At 36.7% G+C, this 24,435-nt stretch overlaps 1 protein-coding gene across 2 annotated transcripts in view; it reads left to right on the top strand.

The window, feature by feature from the left end:
- ABCG1 (ATP binding cassette subfamily G member 1) overlaps nt 1-24,435 on the top strand; it is a 142,841-nt gene that overhangs the window by 106,359 nt on the left and 12,047 nt on the right. The window contains exons 5-12 of one of the 2 annotated variants that reach the window (XM_053704537.1): nt 6,135-6,185; nt 11,713-11,858; nt 13,032-13,155; nt 14,594-14,708; nt 16,040-16,191; nt 16,795-16,896; nt 19,007-19,175; nt 23,060-23,160. In XM_053704537.1, coding sequence (XP_053560512.1) covers nt 6,135-6,185; nt 11,713-11,858; nt 13,032-13,155; nt 14,594-14,708; nt 16,040-16,191; nt 16,795-16,896; nt 19,007-19,175; nt 23,060-23,160 — 960 coding nt within the window. Of the gene's footprint in view, nt 1-6,134; nt 6,186-11,712; nt 11,859-13,031; nt 13,156-14,593; nt 14,709-16,039; nt 16,205-16,771; nt 16,897-19,006; nt 19,176-23,059; nt 23,161-24,435 lie in introns of both variants that reach the window. The other variant, XM_053704536.1, reaches the window with a different exon arrangement.

Raw genomic sequence — 24,435 nt, 5'->3', positions numbered from 1 at the left:
CCGTGCCCAGATCCGTGCAGCAGAGACTGACCCACCTGCTGCTAAGCCCCAGGACGCTGAGCTCAGTAAATCTCTATCCGCTATTGATACGTGGAAGTCCCGTTACAATGCGCTGATGAAGGAGAAGAGGAGCGCAGAGGAAAAAGCACGTTTAGAACGTGAATCTCTGCTAGACAAGCTGCACCGACAGACTGCAGAAAACACCAGCTTGAGAGTGGGACATGAAATATTAAAGACAAACTTAGCAACACTTGAGGAGAAGCTGACGCTGGCTCATAGTGAGGTGCAGCAACTCAAGGGCACCCTATGTCAGCATGAAGGGATTGTGGATACCTGTAAAGAGCAGGTACAGAAAACTCGTAAAGAAGCTGATGGGATTTTGAAGGACTGTTTAGCCCTAGTCTGGGCACTGAGGAAGTTGAACCCTTGTTTGTATGGACAGGAATTCTCTCTCATAACGGGAATACAGATGGATTGTCCCGGCAAACTGACATGCCTACCACCTCCTAGTCCGGTCATCCCCAGGTTGACCCGCCAAAGGGTCAAGCCGGGTCTGCCGGAGTGTTCCACAAGGGGGGAGCTATGTGACAGACCCTGTGGTCAGAACTAAAAGAATTGACCTTGTGTAGCTTTGAGAAGCTGTTTTCTAAGAGACAAGGTTACTAGCCTCAGCTATTGTGTACTGTCATTAAAGTTAGTGATAAACATTCCATTGTTCAATCACATCTAGAGAGCAGACGCCTCAGTGATAAGAAAAGCCAAGTGTGTGTCTTGTGTTTAAGTTGTTATCAGCTTGAGTAAGGCATTCTATTGTATCATGTCAAAGGGCGTGTTCCATCCATCTAATGTACAACATTCTTTCAACCCCCCATCTGGGGTCTGACCTGCATAAATACTGGGCACATGGCCCTTAATAAAGTTCACTTTTGTTTTACCTTGAATGTGGAGCCTGGTCTCATGTTTGAGGGGGGAACTGATTGGGGTTGTGAATTGCTGATTCCCTATTCAGGACATTGTTCATCTGGTATTAACCCTTGGTATCCTGTTGGTACCGTTACAATATTCACATATCTTCCATAATTCCAACCAAAAAGCTTAGTTGGTTTTCCACTGGAATTTTAAATTTAAGCTTTTTCCAATCTATTAAAAAACCCAACTGGCTTTACAACTTTTCAACTTAAACATCACTTTTCAAAAAGTTTTTCCCAGACTTATTGAACTTTTCTGTAAAACGGTAAAATGGTTTGTTCCAAGTGGCATTTTTTGCCTGTTCTCACAATGTTAACCATTTTTTACATATTAACAAACACATTTTTTTCTTGATAAATATATAGCTGAAATCATTTTTTTGACAATAAAAATAATATGTTACAGAACATAAATGTAATGACCAACTTCTCATTAATATAACTTCAATAAAGTGTTGGGACTTTTAAAAACTTTTTTTTTTTTAAACTGATATTGGGCTAGATTACAAGTGCCGCTCTAAAGTCAGGTTAGCGCAACTGAAGACCTTGCATAAAGGGTTAGGGCTAAAAAAAGTTGCACTAAACATAACATAAATACATTAAAATAAAGTGTAACACTTATATTTCCATATCATATCTAATAAAAATTGTGCACATAAATATGATTAAAAATGGTATAAGAGTTAAAAGGTATATGGCATATGACAAGGTGTTTAACTGCAAAGGTTTTATTGTATTTATACATACATATGCATGTCTGATACGTAAAACCATAGAATTCAAAGAGGGTGTGCTTTCTTTTTCACGTGACTATATATATATATATATATATATATACATATTTAGACATATATAGGTATGTAGCTCTTTGTTAAACACCTGAGACTTCATATCTTTGAGCCCTTATAACTTTTTAATTAATTATTTTTTTTATAATAACTTTTGTCAGTTATTATGAGTGTAACTGTACTTTTACATGTATTTTTGATGTTTTGTGCAATTTTTAAGTTAACTAGAGCGCTGAGGTCACGCTTTCCTGCCGCATGTTAAATTTAATAGTGCTCAAGTGAACACGTTTACTTTCAACTTGTAATACCGCGCTATTTCTGATGTGTGCAGTGAGCCGTGATAAACCTCTTCTCACTCACATGCAACTGTTAGCGTACCACTTGTTCTAGCCCTTAGTATTTAATAATGTGTTTTAGTGTGTATGTACAGTAAATATTTTACATTCCAATGTTCTTCACATAGGAGACAATGTTTTATGCATTTTTAAATAGATATTCCTATATCTATCTGTATCTACCTATATATATATATATATATATATATATATATATATATATATGACAGAAAAAGAGATGGAGCAGCGCTCAAAGATAAAAACCCAATAAAATAAAGGTGGTGTATGCCTTAGAGATATGTTAATAATAAGTAGAAGATGTCATAGATACTAGCTATGCTGCAATCAACTTGGAAAGCTGAGGTAATAGTGTTAAGAGGAGGGAAAAAAGAATGACCTTATGAATGTTCCTAAATGACCAACGCTGTAGTACCCCACTCTTGTGGTCCTGAACACCCTAACTCCAATATAGTCAATTGAAGAGCAGTCAGTAAAAAAGCATGATCATAGTATGCAACTCTTAATCAATATAAAAACAAGCGTTACTAAAACGGAAATGTCCAAATATATATGCAGAATAAAATTAATTATTTTCAAATTTTAATAGAGAAAGTGGAAAATATTCATAAATAGTCTGTAAAGATGAATTCTGATGTGATCTTGATCAAATAGTTCATCATAAAAAACCAAACATCCAATATAAAATGTGGTGGAGTGAAGCTTGTGTCCCCGTCCGGGTTTCTAATTACTTTCTTCAACCTCAATCTCATGAGGTAAGAGCCGCACCATATGAAGAAACCCTGCGATTACGAAGTCTGCTTTCCTCCACTAGCTTGATCCAGAGGGCGGTAGTAATCTTTCAGTTTGCCTATCTTTGATCCTATTGGGGGATGGTAGATTCCTTCTCCACTTGTGTCACCGGATCGTCAGATATGTGAGCAAAAGAAGAACGTGGAAAACATAGTGTAATTCTGTAAAGTTTATTAACCCCTTGTGTATACCCCCCCAATAATACAGGCTGCTTACAATTTAAACCCTCAATACATATGAGGTAATTAGTGACAATAGAAACCAGACCAGCTTGTAGCAGAATAAATCCCTTCACACCGTAATAACAGGTCACTCGGGAGTGTGGTGTATAAAGCCGTTCTGTAAAGGATCCTTACGTGTTTCGAAGGTACACAACCATATTAGGTCCCTTCTTCGTCTATACTGTATATAGGTATAGATATACAGTATATTTTACAAAATACATTATATATATATATATATAACACATAGAAACACCCAGCACTCACCAGCTAGCTCACAGCTAAGATAAAATCACAACTGGAAAGTTTAGTCACCGCATCTGGCCAAATGGGAAAGCTCAGGCACCACGTCAAGGTCCTTTCCTTTGCCTGAGTCCCTAACACAGGCACACCATCATGCGAGCTCACAAAGCTAAACAAACTGAGAACAAAGAAGGGGTGCACAGGTGGCTGTAATCACCCATAGAAAATACAAAACATGGAAGGGAACTGCACTCCAAGACCGGATCAGGTACACATCCTGTGACTCAGTAACATCCAGCCCTGGGTGCTAAATAGCACTCCAAAAAAGCTGTGATGTCACCAGAGCCACAGGCAGTTAACCCCAGTCCGGAATGGGTGCAAGAACCAAGGGAGATTACAAATAAAAAGTAATACAACACATAGAAACACCCAGCACTCACCAGCTAGCTCACAGCTAAGATAAAATCACAACTGGAAAGGTTAGTCACTGCATCTGGCCAAATGGGAAAGCTCAGGCACCACGTCAAGGTCCTTTCCTTTGCCTGAGTCCCTAACGGCAAAGGAAAGGACCTTGACGTGGTGCCTGAGCTTTCCCATTTGGCCAGATGCAGTGACTAACCTTTCCAGTTGTGATTTTATCTTAGCTGTGAGCTAGCTGGTGAGTGCTGGGTGTTTCTATGTGTTGTATTACTTTTTATTTGTAATCTCCCTTGGTTCTTGCACCCATTCCGGACTGGGGTTAACTGCCTGTGGCTCTGGTGACATCACAGCTTTTTTGGAGTGCTATTTAGCACCCAGGGCTGGATGTTACTGAGTCACAGGATGTGTACCTGATCCGGTCTTGGAGTGCAGTTCCCTTCCATGTTTTGTATTTTCTATGGGTGATTACAGCCACCTGTGCACCCCTTCTTTGTTCTCAGTTTGTTTAGCTTTGTGAGCTCGCATGATGGTGTGCCTGTGTTAGGGACTCAGGCAAAGGAAAGGACCTTGACGTGGTGCCTGAGCTTTCCCATTTGGCCAGATGCGGTGACTAACCTTTCCAGTTGTGATTTTATCTTAGCTGTGAGCTAGCTGGTGAGTGCTGGGTGTTTCTAGGTGTTGTATTACTTTTTATTTGTAATCTCCCTTGGTTCTTGCACCCATTCCGGACTGGGGTTAACTGCCTGTGGCTCTGGTGACATCACAGCTTTTTTGGAGTGCTATTTAGCACCCAGGGCTGGATGTTACTGAGTCACAGGATGTGTACCTGATCCGGTCTTGGAGTGCAGTTCCCTTCCATGTTTTATATATATATATATATATATATATATATATATATATATATATATATATATATATTTATTTATTTAAAATAAAAGAACATTGGAATGTAAAATATTCATAACTACCTTCGGGTTAGAGCAATAGGTGTAACTCCTGTCGGGTAAGCATGCGAGTGACACAGTGGTGAAATCCATAGTTCTGAAGTTTGTGCACATCAGGTTTCTCTTGCATGCAAAAAAAAAAAATTACTTTCAACTTGCAATAAGCGCTCTAACCCGCTCATGTGAAAAGTTTACTTTCAGCTGTATTAGCGCTTGAGTGGCAGTGCTAAATACCGCTCTACTTGTAATCTAGGCCATTAATGGGTAAGTTAAAAACCCTGGCATTTAAGCACAATAGGCAGTCATCATCAATATGGAAACACTTAGTCACAATATTTTACCTTTGCTGTAGAAGCTTATATTTTGCTTCTGTGAATGTCTGAAGAAACCTTTGCCAAAAATAACCTTGAAAAATACTTGAAAGACTTTTTATTTATTCTTTTTGTTTTGTTTTTGAATGTTTAATCATATTTTCTTGTATCTTGTATATGAAATTCAAAATGTTTTACATATTAACATTGTGCCTCTTCTAATGGATTGGAATAGCTTAGAAAACATTGCAACAAAATCACCCACGCTTGGATATGTTTTTATGACACCTCTTATGAATTAGAAGATGCCTGTTGAATATAATAATCAAATATTACATTTGAATATTGATTCCCATAGACTTACAGTGAATATTAGAATGTTAAATTTAAAAAAATAGTTGCAAAAATGAATATGAAATATTCTGTAGTTTAGAACAAGAAATTGCAGTCAGCTTTTGTTATTTTTAATAAAGGGACAGAAACCTTCTCCAGTCTTTTCTGATTAATGGTTATCTTTGATGTTTATTATTATTATTATTATTTTGAAGCTTGACTTATATCAATTATTATATCAACTTTGACCATCAGCGCACTTACTCTTAGGGGTATATTTATGTAAGTGCGAGCGGACATGATGCGATGTGTAGCATACACTGTCGGCATTTATCATTGCACCAGCAGTTCTTGTGAACTGCTGGTGCAATCCCGCCCCCTGCAGAATCGGCCACCAGCGGGGGTATCAATCAACCCGATCCTATTTGATCATGTTGATTTCTGTTGGTGGCCTCAAAGCAGATGGACATGTTATGGAGCAGCGGTCTTTAGACCACTGCTTTATAACTTCTGTTTCGGGCGAGCCTTCATACGGAGCCTTCATACGGAGCCTTCATACGGAGCTTGATAAATTGACCCTTTAGTCAGATGGAAACATTTCAGATCATAATAATTAGTACAATAAATATTTCTACCATGGGACATGCTTGGAAGACATTTTCCAGGGTTCATATATTATTGTGTCTGGTATCAGATATATAAATGGTTGTTTGAGATTATTGAATGTACAGTTTACTAACATAACACTAATATTTGCCTAGGTCTCTGCTAACTTAAAGCTTCAAGAAAAGGATGAAGGTCGGAAGGAGATGGTAAGAGAATTTATGCTTATATTTTTTAAGACTATAGTCTGAATTAGGGGGTGCCCAATTCTCTCAAGTGCCTAAGACACTTGTTAAAATTTAAAGGAATATTTAAATATAAATATATATATATATATATATATATATATATATATATATATATATATATATATAATCTAGACTATCCCTTTAAAATGTGACCTGTATGTGAAATATTATGGAATTTACCTTAACTGGCGCTTATCTATAATCCACAATACAGTTGCTGATTAAGGGTTAATCACAATCCTTAAAAAAAAATACAAAAAATCCAATCAAATTATTTTCAACAGAAAAGCACCAAGTCTATTGTGAGCTTTGAAGATAAATCATTTTATACATTTTTCTAAAAGGATTGTGATAAAACCCTTTAATACTGTAACATTGGCTGGATTTATAAAACTGAAAAATCAGCATTCTGGCTGAGCAATCATATTGTTTTTTTTTCTTTACTGCTTTAAATTGTGAAAAAAAAATTTTTTTAGATTTTGGAGAAAAATAAATAATTAGACAGAGCGGGAGCGAGCTGCACTGTGTCTAATGGCGCGGTCGGGCCGGGCTGTGACTATACAGCTGGCCCGATGCGCTCAGTAAAAACAACAGACCCGCTCAGCAGAGTACAGAGAGCGGGTCTGTAAAACAGCGGTATTTTTACAAAATAAAAAGGGAATATTATGATTTACAAAGTTTGGCTAATATAATGTTATATAATTCTGCACTATGTGCAGAATTATATAACATTATTTTTAAGGTTTACTGTCCCTTTAAGGGCAATGCCCATACAAATGCCCTTTTCAGGGCAATGGTTGGCTTAGATTTTTTTTAGATAGTTTTATTTTTATTTTGTGGGTTGGGGGGGGGTTGTAATGTTAGTGGGACTTTGTATTTTTTTTTTTAGGTAAAAGAGCTGTTTAACTTAGGGCAATGCCCTACAAAAGTCCCTTTTAAAGGCTATTGGTAGTTTATTCTAGATTAGGTTTTTTATTTTGCTGTGTTTTTTTTTTTTAAATGGGTATTAGAATAGGAATTATGTTTTATAATTTGTTTGTTATTTTGTGTAATGTATTTTTTTCGTTTCGGGTGGGTTTTTATTTTTAGATTAGGGCTTGGGCATTTCATAAAAGAGCTGAATACCCTTTTAAGGGCAGGAAAAGGAGCGAAATGCCATTTTAAGGGCAATGCCCATGCAAATGCCCTTTAATGGCAATGGGTAGATTAGGTTTTACTTTATTTTTATTTTCTGGGTTTGGGGGGTGGGGGTTTGTATACTGTTAGGGGGTGTTTCGTGGCAAAATTGCTGTTACCGTTAGGGCAATGCCCTACAAAAGGCCGTTTTAAGGGCCCACACAAAGGCCCTTTTAAGGGCCCTTGGTAGTTTATTATAGATTAGGCTTTTTTATTTTGGGGTGGGTTTTTTATTTTTTTTAAAAGGGTATTAGAATAGGAATGATTTTTATTATTTTGGATAATTTCGTTTGTTATTTTTTGTAATGGTAGGTTTTTTTTATTTTTTGTAAAAGCTTAGGTTTTATTTGACAGGTAAGTTTGTATTTATTTTAACTAGGTAGTTAGTAAATAGTTAATAACTATTTACTAACTAGTCTACCTAGTTAAAATAAATACAAACTTACCTGTCAAATAAAAATAAAACCTAAGCTAGCTACAATATAACTATTAGTTATATTGTAGCTAGCTTATGTTTTATTTCACAGGTAAGTATGTATCTAGTTTTAAATGGGTAGTTAGTTAATAATTGTAAATTTAATTAAGCTCTATTTTAATTATGTTAAAGTTAGGGTTAGGTTTAGGGTTAAGTTTAGGGATTAATAGTTTAATTAAGGTTGTTGCGATGTGGGGGGCTGGCGGTTTAGGGGTTAATAGATTTATTTAGTGGTAGTGATGTGGGAGGCCAGAGGTTTAGGGGTTAATAGTTTTCTTTAGTTGCGGTGATCATGAGGAGGAGCAGCAGAATAGGGGTTAATAGATTTATTATAGTGTGGGCGATGTTGGGGTGTGAGGGTATAGGGGTTTCTAACTTTAGTATAGTGGCGGCGATATTGGGAGTGGCAGATTAGGGGTTAATAGATTTACTTAGGTGACAGCGATATCGGGAGCAGCAGATTATGGGTTAATAACATTTTTTAGGTGTCTGCGATGTCGGGGGCAGCATATTAGGGGTATTTAGACTTAAGCTTTATGTAAGGGTGTTAGGTTTAAATGTAACTTTTTTTCCCCATAGACATCAATGGGGCTACATTACGGAGCTTTTCATTCTGCGCTTTAGGTGTTAGGTTTTTTCTGACACCTTCTCCCCATGGATGTCTATGGGGAAAGCGTGCACGAGCACGTCAAAACAGCGCTTGAATTGTGTGCCGTATGGAGCTTAAAACCACCATATCGCACGCACATGCCGGCTGTTTCAAAACTTGTAATGGCTGCACTATAGAGGGTTAAATGACGCAAATTTTGTTGCGTTCGTTAAATTCCCTACAGCGTGCATAACTCGTAATCTACCTGTTAGGTAATTATAGCAGTGTCTTGTTTTGCATTTATTTTGCAGACATTTCAATATCTGTTTCCAAAAATTGCTTTAAGTATCCTATAAGGACACATTTTCAGAGATTAATTGGAAGCAATTTAAGTTGTGCTTCAAGAAATATTCAGTGAGCTGTACATTAGGATGTATTTAATTATTATACTCTAGGTCTAAATTCGCATAGTTAATAAAATACATTTATTGTACATAAACATGGTGATAAAGGTGGTATAAATGCTTGTGTTTAATTAAACTATAAATCGTCTTGATTTTCAGACATAGGGCTCCATTCATGAAGCTGCGGGAGCAATATTAGTACCCAAATATTTAAGGCCTGAAATGCTAGTTATAGGGACACTAAACCTACATTTTTTCTTTCATGATTCAAATACAAAAATGTGATTTTAAGCAACTTTCTAATTTACTACTATTATCAATTTTTCTTTCTTCTCTTGGTATCTTTATTTGAAAAAACAGGAATGTAAGCTTAAGAGCCAGCCCATATTTGGTTCAACACTAGGGTAGCACTTGCTGATTGGTGGGTAAATGTAGCCACCAATCAGCAAGCAGTATCCAGGTGCTGAACAAAAATAGGCTGGTTTCTAAGCTTACATTGCAGCCTTTTCAAATACAGATAACAAGAGAACAAAGAAACATTGATAATAGTAGTAAATTAGAAAGTTGCTTAAATTTGCATTCTCTAAATCATGAAAGAAAAATGTGGGTTTAGTGTCCCTTTAAAGAGATATGAAACCCATGATTCAGATAGAGCGTACAATTTTAAACAACGTTCCAATTTACTTCTTCTATTATATAATTTGCTTCGCTCTCTTTGTGTCATTGATAAAAAAAGCATACCTAGGTAGACTCAGGAGCTGGAAGCTAGCCGCTGATTGGTGGATGCACAAATATGCCTCTTGTAATTGGCTTACTGATGTGTTTATCTAGCTCCCAGTAGTATATTGCTGCTCCTTCAACAAAGGATAACATGAAAATGAAGCAACATGTATAATAGAGATGAAATTGAAAATTGCTTTAAAATGTATGCTCTATACAAAAATGACTTCTACTGTGTCTTCCCTTTAAAGGGACAGGAAACCCAATATGTTTCTTTCATGATTCAGATAGAGAATACAATATTAAAAACCTTTTCAATTTATTTCTATTATCAAATTTGTGTTGCTATTGTGTTATTCTTTGTTGAAGAGATACCTAGATAGGTAACGTGCACATGTCTGGAGCTCTACATGACAGGAAATAATGTATGACATTGTTGCAAAACTGCTGCCATATAGTGTTCCAGGCAGGCACACACTCCTGAACTTACCTTCCTGCTTTTTCACCAAGGATATCAAGAAAACAAAGAAAATTTGATAATAGAATTGAATTGGAAAGTTGTTAAAAAGTGCATATTATATCTGAATCATGGAAGAAACAAATAGGGTTTTATGACCCTTTAATGTGTTGCCAATGACCGGTTTTACGTGCTGGAGTCTATCAAATTGTTTACAAATAGATCCTTCAGCTTTATTTTATCATTTAAAAAGTTGCTTTTGTCTGTTGGAACCACCACCTGTACTGAAAATATAAATACTTTACAGCAATCAAGTTCCCAGTAGGGGGTGGAAGATATAGGTAGTAACAGTTTCATTTGTTTCTAAGTATTGGTCATTGTGTAAAACCAGAAAAGGTAAGGAGGTGCTAATGTATATAGAGAGATAAGATAAGGTGCTCTGCTATTTCTGCAGGTTCAGCCCATTTGTATGGGCATGTTTTTAAGTACAATAGATTGAGGCTTGAATCAGCAAAATCAGCTATTTCATATAATGAATCAATAGGGGCAATTTCCCACCCAGTTTATACTATGTAGCTACTATAACACGTCACTGAGAACCAGTTTTATAGTAAAAATGTCCTTCCATGCAGCATAGAATTTCCGATATTTTTAAAATATTAAGTGTAACGTGTGACTCTTTGAATGTAATAACGGGCCAGCTCTAGATATTGTGCTGCCTGGGTCCAAGAATGAAATGACCCCCCCCCCAAGAGTAACATTACTGATTAGCATATCAACCTTCTAGCCTGACTGCTGACCTTGCTAAGCCTGCCTACCTGCATGCAATCAATGCTTATGCACAGTTGCGCAATAAGTGATAAAGACGTTAGAGAAGAGATGTACTTGTCCTACCTTGAATGTTGCACCTGACCTGTTCTGTGTCTTTGTGAGGTTATGCTGCTGGGAGCCTGATATTTCCCCCACATAGACAGAGGACAGGAGTATTCTGGGCCTGACAGTGACTAAAGTGCTGCCCCTTGTAAAGTGCTGCCCCTTGTATGGTGCTGCCCCTTGTAAGGTGCTGCCCCTTGTATGGTGCTGCCCCTTGTAAAGTGCTGCCCCTTGTATGGTGCTGCCCCTTGTATGGTGCTGCCCCTTGTATGGTGCTGCCCCTTGTATGGTGCTGCCCCTTGTATGGTGCTGCCCCTTGTATGGTGCTGCCCCTTGTAAAGTGCTGCCCCTTGTAAGGTGCTGCCCCTTGTATGGTGCTGCCCCTTGTAAGGTGCTGCCCCTTGTATGGTGCTGCCCCTTGTATGGTGCTGCCCCTTGTATGGTGCTGCCCCTTGTAAGGTGCTTCCCCTTGTAAAGTGCTGCCCCTTGTAAAGTGCTGCCTCGGTCCATTGGACCCTCTTGGTCCCATGGTTGAGCTGGCCCTGTGTACTAAACAAATTTAGTTTGTTTAATACTTTTTAACAATATCAAATCTCAAAACTCTCAAGCATCTTGATTATTGATAGGTCAACATTTCTGGAGCTTAATTCAAGTTTATCACTTGGAAAAAACATGCTTTAGTGAATATTGCACCTAATTGCTATCGCATGAGACCCAAATGCAGCCAACAAACTGTTTATCTACAGTTTCTATCAATATACATTCTCCCTTCTAATTTCCTATCCATATTTCAGGTGAAAGAGATCCTAACGGCTCTCGGCTTATTGTCATGCTCGGACACCCGGACAGGAAGTCTTTCTGGTGGTCAAAGAAAGCGCCTCGCTATTGCCCTGGAATTAGTGAATAACCCCCCAGTCATGTTCTTTGATGAACCCACCAGGTATGTTACTCAAAGTAGAACACTGAGCACATGTCTCATGTTTCTGTAACACTCAGAGCAAGCATGTTTATTTTATTGAGGACCATTACTGATATTTTTATTCTTGGAATAAAATATTGTAATTATTTCCAGCGTTGATGGTCCCACTAGATTTGTTGCATGTTTTCGTATTGAATTAGTTTTCAATTTACTTTTTGTTTTTGTGGTATTGTTTGTTGACGAGAATACCTAGGTAGGTAATGTGCACGTGTGAGGAGAACTATATGCCAGAAGTTTTACAAGAATGTTTTTGAGTACTAGATGGTAACAGTATTTTCACAATATAAAACATTGTTTAAAATACTCTTTCAAAACTGCAGCCATGTAGTGCAATCTTCCTGCGTTGCAATAAAGGATGCCAATACAATAAAGTAAATTTGATTATTGAAGTAAATTGGAAACTTTCTAAATAGAAATTGTTGGGTTTCATGCACCTTTTAAGGGACAGTGTAGTCAAAATTAAGCTTTCATGATTCAGATAGGGCATGTAATTTTAAACAACTTTCCAATTTGACTTTTATCAGCAAATTTACTTTGTTCTCTTGTTATTCTTTGAGTAAGCTGAACCTAGGTAAGCTCATATGCTAATTTCTAAGCCCTTGAAGGCCGCCTCTTATATAAATGCATTTGACAGTTTTTCACAGCTAGAGGGCGTTAGTTTATGTGTACCATATAGGTAACATTGTGCTCACACCAGTGTAGTTACTCATGAAAGGGCACGGATTGGCTAACATGCAAGTCTGTCAAAAGAACTGAGATAAAGGGGCAGTCTGCAGAGGCTTAGACACAAGGTAATCACAGAGGCAAAAAGTGTATTTATATAACCGTGTTGGTTGTGCAAAACTGGTGAATGGGTAATAAAGGGATTATCTCTCTTTTTAAACCATACAAATTCTGAAGGAGACCGTCCCTTTAATGTACAAAAAGGGTTCTTGAGAAATAAAATAGTCTTTTAGATGAGGCAGACAATATATTTTCCGAATGTTAACTTCAAATGGTTTGGATAGGAGGAATACATAGGCCTAAGGTTGATATAAGGTTTATAGACTTGTTCTAATGTATTTTATGAGTTGTTGCATTTAGGATTCTATTTTTAAGCACAGCTAAAGGAAACATAATTTGTATTTCTCGTAGTGGCTTGGATAGTTCCTCTTGCTTCCAGGTTGTTTCCTTGATGAAGTCTTTGGCGCAGGGTGGCAGGAATATTATCTGTACCATCCATCAGCCAAGTGCCAAACTGTTTGAGTTGTTCGATCAGGTGAGTAGTCCACTTTCTGGGAATCATTGATAGCTAAGTGGTTAATTGGCCAGTGAAACAGATTAGTAAATATAATTGCAGTGTCTACAGAATGTGCTTAGATATTAACAATTAATGATCATATACAGGATTTTGTGCAAAGTTCTCACCTACATCTATATTGTGGTTTCCAAAATATTGCCAAAATAATTAGCCATAATTACAGTGGGGCTTTAGCAATATCACCTGTCTACCTGTGGGGGTGACCTCAATTATTAACAGCCCTGCAACTTTTTATGGCATCCAAAAGATTTACCATAGCCCTGACACTAACCATAGTCACCAAACCTAAACCTAACCACAATCGTTAAAGGGGCATCTATGGGGGAAATCACTGTAATCAAAGCAAAGATTTGATTATAAATCCTGATCTCATATACTACATATGTATATTATATATATATTACAATCTCAGTCTAAGGAAATATTACAATCAAAACATTAGTGCTCTTATTCCTTAGAGAATGTAATTTTATCACTATCAACCCTGCAAATATATGTGTTTAACCCACACAAAAGGGGTTAAGCACATAGTTGAAGTCTCGCTCTGGATCTGCAGAAAACTGCTGGCCCTATGCAGAAACTGACCTGATCCAATCAGCAGCGCAAGTTGCACAGCTGTGTAATTTTTGCTTGGGTTGCTCCTGAGTGGTTCTTTACCTATGTATGTAATCCCTTTGCCGTGGTTAAACACATAGCATTGCGGTGATAATGAATGAGAGCATGTCATGCTTTCACTATAAATACCCGTTAAGATTGAGATTGTAATTTACAGATATAGTATATGAGATCAGAATGTAGTTAACTTGTGCCAAGAGAGAAATTTTGCTTTGGTTGCAGTGATTTTCACCTGCAGCTGCCATTAGAGACAGTCTGACAACAAAATAATTATATCAAACACAACATTCCTCTTGCAAGCCTAACAGGGTTATTAGCAATAATTTACATACCATAAGTAATAATGACGGGCATTGGCAGAGAACAGAGGCCGATTAAGGTTATTCTATTTAAAGTGAAAAGAATACCGTGATTGCATTTACTTTCCTTGCGCTTACAATAGCGCTCCACTGGTAATCTGGCTGTAAATGTGTCCATTTCCTATATCCAGGCAGTATTTTCAGGCCTTCAGACTTCTGCACAATATGCTGACACAGTGGTTACCACTCCCCTCCAAAAAAACAAAACAAAACAAAAAAACTACAGCATGATGAGTAATACAAATGAGCTAGCTACTGTAATAGAGGCATCTCATACAGCTAAATGAATATCTCAGTTTACTCATTATACTGAAATTAAAGCCATTTATATTGTTGTAGAGTATTACTTTCCATAGCAAACATGAGTAATCAGATATCTGTAGAGGTCATCATTTTTTTGTTTTCTCTATTTGGATTTTCAGCTTTATGTTCTAAGCCAGGGACAATGCATCTATCGTGGGAAGGTGTCAAATCTTGTTCCGTACTTAAGAGCTCTGGGATTAAACTGCCCAACCTACCACAATCCAGCAGATTTTAGTAAGTGACCTGTCTAGCAGTTTTATCTCCCTCTGTTGTTTTATACTTGGTTATAAATTGTTTTAAAACTTGTATGTGAATTAGAATCATTTCTAGTTCTCTTTTTTTCCCCTAGGGCCACAAAAACTGTGCCACACATTGTTCATTTTCTGTGTAGCTGCAAAAACTTGCGCTGCCACATAAAAAAATGCTATCCCTACTCTGCAGTTCACATTAATGTAATGAGCCCGCCCTCTAGTGGTAAAATATCATAATGTTTCTTATGTCATTCTCAAGACAGAGTATATTTATTGTGCTGTAAAAAAAAAGTAGAAAACTAATAGAATTATAAATTGTTTTTATTTGCAATTTAAATAAATTATAGATTCCATTAATAACATATATTGATTCTGAAACCACTTTAAACAGTGTTTTTTAAACACATAGTAGAAGTACCACTTGGAACCTGCAAAGTGACTAGCAGTGCTTATTATGTCCGGTGTGTTATTTTTACTAGGTTTTTAACCCCTTCACAAGGGTTAAACATATAGAGGTGCTGGGTCGCTAGTCTTTATATTATATACTTTAACACATGATGGAACCATGTCATTTTTCAACTATAATGGCCTTTTAATTTCTGATTGTACATTTTGTTTGGCAGATTACGTTCAGTGTTTCCATTTATTATTACGTTATTTCACCTATGTAGTGTTTTCCTCAGCTAATACACTATACAGCATAATAAAGAGAAATTACTCAGCCTGTGAAATTAATAAAACACATATGGTTGGTTCCCCTCCCCCCCACACACTCTGAATAATTTAGAGAAACATAAGGAGTAATACTGATTTATATGGTTTTTACAACAGCAGGTGCATGCAAAGGCCAACTATGCCCAGACTCATGGAAGCAAATATGATAGGTCACACAGCCACATTACATCACCCAATGAGATTGGGTGAAAGACAAGAAATCAGTTATGGCTCACTAGTACATTACCATGGCAACTCCAATAGCACACTGCCACATATGTCACCATGACCACAGAGTTGAATCTTTATCTTATCTTGCCTTTATCTAACATTGAGCATTACTACAGCATTACCACCCCTACACAAACAATTGTAGCTTCAAATTAAATACAAACAACTTTGGTAACTTTATTCAAAAATAGAAAACAATGTTGCTCCTCGTGCATAGGAATTACATTATTTCCTGTACAATAATCCCTTTTAAATAAGTATTAGGCTAAAACATTTTAACATGTAGTATGTGAAATGACACAACAGTCTAACAGGGGATCGGTACAACCTGTAGAACCTTTAACTAATACCCTTTGTCATCTCCTCTAGTAATGGAAGTTGCATCAGGTGAATATGGTGAGCAAAATCCTCGTCTTGTGAGGGCCGTGCAGGATAACTTGTGTGAAACAGAGCAACTAAAGATGGATCACTGTGCAGAGAATGAAATGAGCCCATTTCTGTGGCACAAGCCATCAGATGAGGTAACTAACACATTTTGTCTTTACACTATTTACCTGTATGCTGGGCAAGATTTTAATCAGTTGGCTGCCAGAGGGGACAATGCACTGCAGCACTCTCAGGAAGTCATGTGCTTAATTACTTAGCCACCAAGGGGTCTATTACTTATCCTATGTAAGTAGGGTGCCACCTTGGCCATATTCTCCTGGACACTTATGAGTTATGCATGCTGCAGGGTGTGCAGGGAGGAACATGAATAGTGCTGTCCAAGAATGCAATGCATGTTCCCTTCTGTGCACCCTGCAACATGTATAAGTCATAACTGTCCAGGAAAACATCACTGAGGTAGCAACACTATATGTAAGTCCTTTTGCTCTCCATACTGAACAATTTACATTATATTCTGGCTTGCTGAGACAGTTGATCCACAATATGTGAATTTTTATTATGTGGTCACAATTTGTCTCTATAGTATCAGACACCATCTTGTAATATCAGTTAATTACAATCCCTTAACACTTACCAAGTAAAACCCATGGATGTTCTAACGCTCAAAAAACTTTATTTAAATTTGTATTAACAAAAACATTTTGACTTTTCATGCTGAAATCCAGTTCTATTTTCAGGATTCTTCTCCTACAGAAGGCTGCCACAGCTTCTCTGCAAGTTGTCTTACACAGTTCTGTATCCTGTTTAAGAGAACCTGCCTGACTATCATGAGGGACTCGGTAGGTTGCTCAGAAGACTTCCTCTCCCCTTAAATGAACAATAAAGAAAATAAAAAGCTTCTTGCAGACGGTTACAGTGAAAACGATCAGATATCAGACCACTAGTTGGTCAGAAAATTGTAAAAAAAAAATAGAAACATTAAAAGGGTTCATGCAGTGGTTGGATTCATAGGCATTTTATTTGCGAATGAAAATCTCCCATAAATTAGAAGGGAGTTTCAGGTATCGTTTCCATGTTTATTCTGTGGACCCCATTGACTCAATAAAGGAGACATGATTCAGCTTTAATGAAAAATTGCATAGCCCAAAATTTTACTATTGAAAAAAATTATTTCCTTCCCAGACCATGTTTTACCCAAAATGCCAATATTAAAGGGATAGTCTAGTCAAAATTAAACTTTCATGATTCAGATAGAGTAGGGAATTTTAAGCTACTTTCTAATTTACTCATATTATTATTTTTCTTCGTTCTCTTGGTATCCTTATTTGAAAAAAGTAGGAATGTAAGCATAAGAGACGTCCCATTTTTGGTTCAGCATCTAGGTAGCACTTTTTGATTGGTGTCTAAATGTAGCCACCAATCAGCAAGCACTACCCAGGTGCTGAACCAAAAATCGGCCAGCTTCTAAGTGTACATTCAAATAAAGATACCAAGAGAATGAAGAAAAAATGATAATAGAGGTAAATTACAAAGTTGCTTAAAATTGCCTGCTCTATCTGAATCATGAAAGTTTAATTTTTATTAGACAATCCCTTTAATAAAGATTATTTAAATGAAAAAGCTGATCTTATTCACACCGGTAAACAGTATTAGATACATCTGAGGTCCAGTATGAGGCCCTAGTTACAATTGAAGCCTGCTGAAAATTACAAAGTGTTTACTTGTCCAGGCAATAAAATAATATCTGTGACATGTTTAAATGCTATACTATGATATATACTTGACAAAAAAAGGTACATTATTCTCTTATCACATTTGTTGAAAAGAGAAAACATTAGATTATGTTTCAGCTGTATGCATGAAATATATAAAGATCTTTTTTTCCTACCATTAAAAGGACAATAAAGTCAAAATTAGACTTTCGTGATCCAGATAGGGCATGTGATTTTAAACAACTTCCCAGTTTACATCTGTTATCTATTTTACTTAACTTTATTGATACCCTTTGTTGTAAAGCATACCTAGGTAGGCTCAGCAGCAGCATTGCTCTATATAGAGCTAGGTGCTGATTGGTGACTGCACATATATGCCTCTTGTTCAGCTAGCTCCCAGTAATGCATTGCTGCTCCTTTAACAAAGAATAGCAAGAAAATGAAGCAAATTGGAAAAAAGAAGTAAATTGGAAAGTTGGTTAAAATTGGATGTACCCCCAACAGGCCAGGTTTTTATTATTGCTGAACTAGAGCACAGGTGAAATAATCACCTGATCAGTAACCATGGTTACTAACTAGCTCGCACCCATCAGCTGATTATCTATAATGAAAACTTGGCCTGTTAGGGGTACTTGAGGACCGCAGTTGATAAACACTGCTATAACTGAATCACAAAAGAAAAATACTGGGCTTTGTGTACCTTTTAAAGGGACACTGAACCCAATTTTTTTCTATCGTGATTCAGATAGAGCATGCAATTTTAAGCACTTTTCTAATTTACTCCTATTATCATTTTTTCTTTGTTCTCTTGCTATCTTTATTTGAAAAAGAAGGCATCTAAGCTAAGGAGCCAGCCAATTTTTGGTTCAGTACTCTGGACAGCACTTGTTTATTGGTGGGTGAATTTATCCACCAATCAGCAAGAACAACCCAGGTTGTTCACCAAAAATGGACCAGCATCTAAACTTACATTCTTGCTTTTCAAATAAAGATAGCAAGAGAATGAAGAAAATGTGATAATAGGAGTAAATTAGAAAGTTGCTTAAAATAGCATGCTCTATCTGAATCACAAAAGAAAACATTTGGGTTCAGTGTCCCTTTAACAAAAACTACAGACGGTTTGTTTCTGGCTAAAATATACATAATTGTTGGAATCATTTGATCTAGTCTTTATTGGGATATACATGATGCATTTGCAGTTTGTGAGCCTTACACCTATTGTCTGTCCCTACACCAGGTGCTGACCCACTTGCGGATCCTCTCTCACATAGGGATTGGAATTCTCATCGGTTTACTGTACTTGGGGATTGGAAATGAGGCTACAAAGGTCTTGAGCAACTCTGGATTCCTATTCTTCTCTATGCTGTTCTTGATGTTTGCTGCGCTCATGCCAACCGTACTGACGTGTGAGCACCTTTTTACTTCTGGTGTCTGTTACAGAAATGTATGTTCCTAATGGGAAACAAACACTTCACGGAGTGGAAATTAGTTGTAAATGAATCCAGTAACAACATAAAATCTGCTAATGGAATGCACCACAACATAACCTCATGGCAGAAATCACACTAGCATTGGAATATTATATATTGTCTGTAACTTGTAGTCTAATTAAAGAAGGTAGCAACTAATTGCTTGACTTTACCCTAACCTGAACGAAATGCCTCGCCCCCAGCTTCCCTTAACCCTAATCAGGCAGTATTTAGAACAATGCTGAAATGGAGACAACATTCTACATTTCCACAAGTAATAGACTTTCTAAATCCCTTACGGCTAGACTACGAGTTTTGCGGCTTTTAACGCTAAAAAAAATGGCAATTTCAGCGTAAAAGCAGTAAGACACTATTGGGAGTTGTGTCGGTACCGCAAGCATTTTAGCCTGTAATGCAACGTCAATCCTGCACTCAAAAAAATGACGTTTTTGTGTGGGATTTCCATAGCGCCGGTATTACAGGTTGTGCAGTGAGGCTAAAAAGCTTGCATTACAGCCGTATTACAGCAGTAGTTATGGATTTTGTGTAACAAAATCTTTCAGAAAACTCATAACTAAAGTGTTACAAAGTACACTAACACCCATAAACTACCCATTAACCCTTAAACTTCCACCCTCTTGCATCGCAAACACTATTTAAAACTTATTAACCCCTAATCTGCCACCCAGCCACATCGCGGCTATTAAATAAACCTATTAACCCCTAATCTGCTGCCCACCCACATCGCCAACACTATTTAAATATATTAACCCCTAAACCCCTGCTCCCCAACATCACCACACTATAATAAAGTTATTAACCCCTATTCCACAGCTCCCTGAGATCACTGCACTAAATAAAGTTATTAACCCCTAAACCTCCGACCTCCCACATTTCCGCCACTAAATAAACCTATTAACCCCTAAACTGCCAACCCCCCACATCGCAAAACACTACATTAAACTGTTAACCCCTAAACACCCCCCTAAATTAAAATTAAAATTACTATATAACTATCTTTAAATAAATAAAAACTTACCTGTGAAATAAAAAAAACAAGATTAAACTAGAAATTAAACTAACATTACTATTCTAATTAAACAAAAAAACTACCAATTAAAATATCTAAATTACAAATTTAAAAAAACTAATCCTATGAAATTTTTAAAAAAAATCCAAGTTTACCAAAAATAATAAACACTAAAATCACGAAAAATAAAAACACTAAGATTAAAAATAAAATAAACAAAATTATCAACAATAAAAACAATTACACCTAATCTAATAGCCTTATAAAAATAAAAAAGCCTCTCTAAAATAAAAACACCCCCTAAACTAGCTCTTAAAAGGGCCTTTTACCTGTGAAAAAAAACAAAGTCCCCCCAACAGTAAAACCCACCACCCAACCAACCCCTCAAAATAAAAAAACCTAACTAACTAAAACTAAGCTTCCCATTGCCCCTAAAAGGGCATTTGTATGGACATTGCCCTTAAAATGGCATTCGGCTCTTTTTCAAAGCCCAAACCCTAATCTAAAAAAAAAAAACACCCCCAAAAAAACCTAACACTAACCCCAGAAGATCTACTCACGGTTCCTGAAGTCCGGACATCCAGGCTGCGAGAAGTCTTCATCCAGGCGGCATCCTATTGGCTGATTTGAAGAATTAAATCAGCCAATAGGAATGCAAGGGACGCCATTTTGAAACGGCTACCTTGCATTTAATTTCAGTGTACGGTGGCGACTGTGTAAAGAGGACGCTCCACAGAGGATGGGATCCAGGATAGCTCCGCTCCGCGCCACTGGGATGAAGATAGAAGTTCACCGCCTGGATGAAAGCTTCTCACTGCCTGGATGCCTGGACTTCAGAAACCGTAAGTAGATCTTCTGGGGTTAGTGTTAATTTTTTGGGGTAGTTTTTTTTTGTTAGATTAGGGTTTGGGCTTTGAAAAAGAGCTAAATGCCCTTTTAAGGGCAATGCAAAAGAGCTAAATGCCCTTTTATGGGCAATGCCCATACAAATGCTCCTTTAGGGTCAATGGGTAGCTTTTTTTAAGACTTAGGTTTTTTATTTTGGGTGGTTAGTTGAGTGGTGGGTTTTATTGTTGGGCGGACTTTGTATTTTTTTACAGATAAAAGAGCTGATTTTTTTAGGGCAATGCCCTACAAAAGGCCTTTTTAAGGGCTATTGGTAGTTTATTGTAGGCTAGGGGGTGTTTCTATTTTTGGGGGACTTTTTTATGTTTATAGGGCTATTAGAATAGGTGTAATTGATTTTATTTTTGATCATTTCGTTTATTTTTTTGTAATCTTAGTGTTTTTTAGTTTTCGTGATTTTAGTGTTTATTATTTTTGGTAAACTCAGATTTTTTAAATTTTTCGTAGGATTTGTTTTTTTTTTAGTTGTAATTTTAGATTTTTTTTAAAAAAATTTGTTATGTTAGGTTTTTTTAAATTTATAATTTAGATATTTTAATTGGTAGTATTTTTTTATTTTATTAGATTAGTTATGTTAGGTTAATTTATAGTTTAATGTTAGGTTTATATTTATTTCACAGGTAAGTTTTTATTTATTTAAATATAGTTATATTGTAATTTTAATTTAAAGTTAGGAGGGTGTTAGGGTTAGGGGTTAATAGTTTAATTTAGTGTTTTGCAATGTGGGGGGGCTGGCGGTTTAGGGGTTATTAGGGTTATTTCGTGGCGGAGATGTGGGAGGCCGGAGGTTTAGGGGTTAATAATTTTATATAGTGGCGGCGATGTCAAGGATCGGCGGAATAGGGGTTAATAGCTTTTATTAGTGGCGGAGATGTCGGGGCGGCAGATTAGGGGTTAATAACTTTATTAAAGTATCGGCGATGTCGGGGAGCGGAGGAATAGGGGTTAATAAGTTTATTATAGTGTTGACGATGTTGGGAGCAGCAGAATAGGGGTTAATAACTTTTATTATTGTCGGCGATGTCGGGAGCGGCAGATTAGCGGTTAATAACTTTATTATAGTGTTTAGACTTGGGGTTTATGTTAGGTTGTTAGGTTTAAACGTAACTTTCTTTTCCCCATAGACATCAATGGGGTTGCGTTATAGCGATCGCCATTCCGCACGTCAGATGTTAGGTTTTTTTCTAACGTGCGGAATGGCGATCGCTATAACGCAACCCCATTGATGTCTATGGGGAAAAGAAAGTTACGTTTAAACCTGTTTCGCACCCTGTTTAGCGCAAAACTCGTAATCTAGGTGTTAGCTAGTGGGAAACCTGTCTACGTTTCTATCTGTCTGTCAGTCTGTCCTAGCTATCTGTCTATTATCTATCTATTTATCAATCTATCTATTTGTATATCTACCTATTTGTCTGTTTGTCTGGCCGCCTGCCTGTCTCTGCTATCTATCTATCTATCTATCTATCTATCTATCTATCTATCTATCTATCTATCATGTGACGTAACCAGTGGTACTGCCGTGTCATGTCTCAGCTCAGTGGTTTATCCTGATAACAAACTTGTGTTTATTATGTGACTATGCTGCCAGGGGTCTGTATGCTGGATCAAAACCCTGCAGCAAGCTCATTTAATCTAGATTGTAGATTTTCTATTGCATATAAATAATTTCAGGTTATACAGTTATGTTTGATCCTAAATACTTTTACAAATGTGTCATGCGACCTTAAACACCATTCTGAAGCTAAATAATGTACTTGCAGTGGATCTAATTGAGATATAGACAACTAAACCTTTGCTGAACCATTTTGTCTAAAGTATGTTGCCCAGGGAAGAGTATAATACATTCTTGTGCATATGAAATATATTTTCTTTTCTTTGTTAATAGTTCCACTTGAAATGGGAGTGTTCCTGAGGGAACATTTGAATTACTGGTACAGTCTGAAGGCGTACTACTTAGCCAAAACAATGGCTGATGTTCCTTTTCAGGTAAATCTGCCACATATATTGTAGTATTGCAATTTGTATGGGTTCGTTCAGGTGGTCCTAGTGTTTTTCTATCAGTGACCACAATAACATTTATTTTTTCACTTCAAGGGACACTGAACCCAAAAAAATTTATTTCATGATTCAAATAGAGCATGAAATTTTAAGCAACTTTCTAATTTACTCCTAGTATCAATTTTTCTTTGTTCTCTTGGTATCTTTATTTTAAAAGCAGGAATGTAAATCTTAGCAGCCAGCCCATTTTAGGTTCAGCACCATGGTTAGCGCTTGCTTATTAGAGGCTGACATTTACCCACCAATAACCAAGCATAACCCAGGTTCTCAACCCAAAATGGTCCGGCTCCTATGCATTACAGTCCTGCTTTTTAAATAAAGATAGCAAGAGAACAAAGAAAAATTGATAATAGGAGTAAATTAGAAAGTTGCTTGAATTCGCATGCTCTATCTGAATCATGAAAGAAAAAAAATTGGGTTCAGTGTCCCTTTAAAGAGCTGGTGAACATATTATACTGACATTAATAAGAATTTAAAAAATGATTCTCAGCTGGGAGATATTATTGTGTCATACCTCTAGCCTTGTGGAGTTACAGAGAATTTGTTGTAGATGATACGTAAACAGTCTATAGGAGCTGATTTTAAAGAAAATATTTAGTTTTAATTGTTAAGCTTAAAATAAGGAACGAAGTTCGTAAATACACACGCAACTACATGCATGTACGCATGCGCACACACACTTGATAGTTCTGATACATCAATACACTTGATATTAGAGGAGATCGTATTGAAAGTATTATGTTTTTATCATTATATTCAAACATTAAAGGGATACTGAACCCAAATTTACTAAACCCTAAATGTAGCCACCAATAAGCAAGCGCTATCCAGGGTGCTGAACCTAAAATGGGCCGGCGCCTAAGCGTTACATTCCTGCTTTTCAAATAAAGATAGCAAGAGAACGTAGAAAAATTGATAATAGGAGTAAATTTGATTTTTTTTTTAATTTGCATGTTTTATCTGAATGAAAGAAAGAAATTGGGATTAGTGCCCCTTTAAAAATGTTATTTTGATTATTTAAATGTTACAATTCTCATAAACTTCAGTGAATATGCGAGTGAGTATCAAAATATATGGATTGATCACAATCCTTTAGAAAAACTTATTATTGATTATCAACACAAAGTCACCATTAAAGTCTATGGGGATTTTTCTTAGATACATAATTTGATGTTTTTCTAAAGGATTGTGATCAACCCTGTA

This window comes from Bombina bombina, chromosome 3 (assembly GCF_027579735.1).
Source record: "Bombina bombina isolate aBomBom1 chromosome 3, aBomBom1.pri, whole genome shotgun sequence".
Taxonomy (NCBI): Eukaryota; Metazoa; Chordata; class Amphibia; order Anura; family Bombinatoridae; genus Bombina; species Bombina bombina.
The sequence above is the reverse complement of the archived record's forward strand: the minus strand, read 5'-3'. Positions and strand labels throughout refer to the sequence as shown.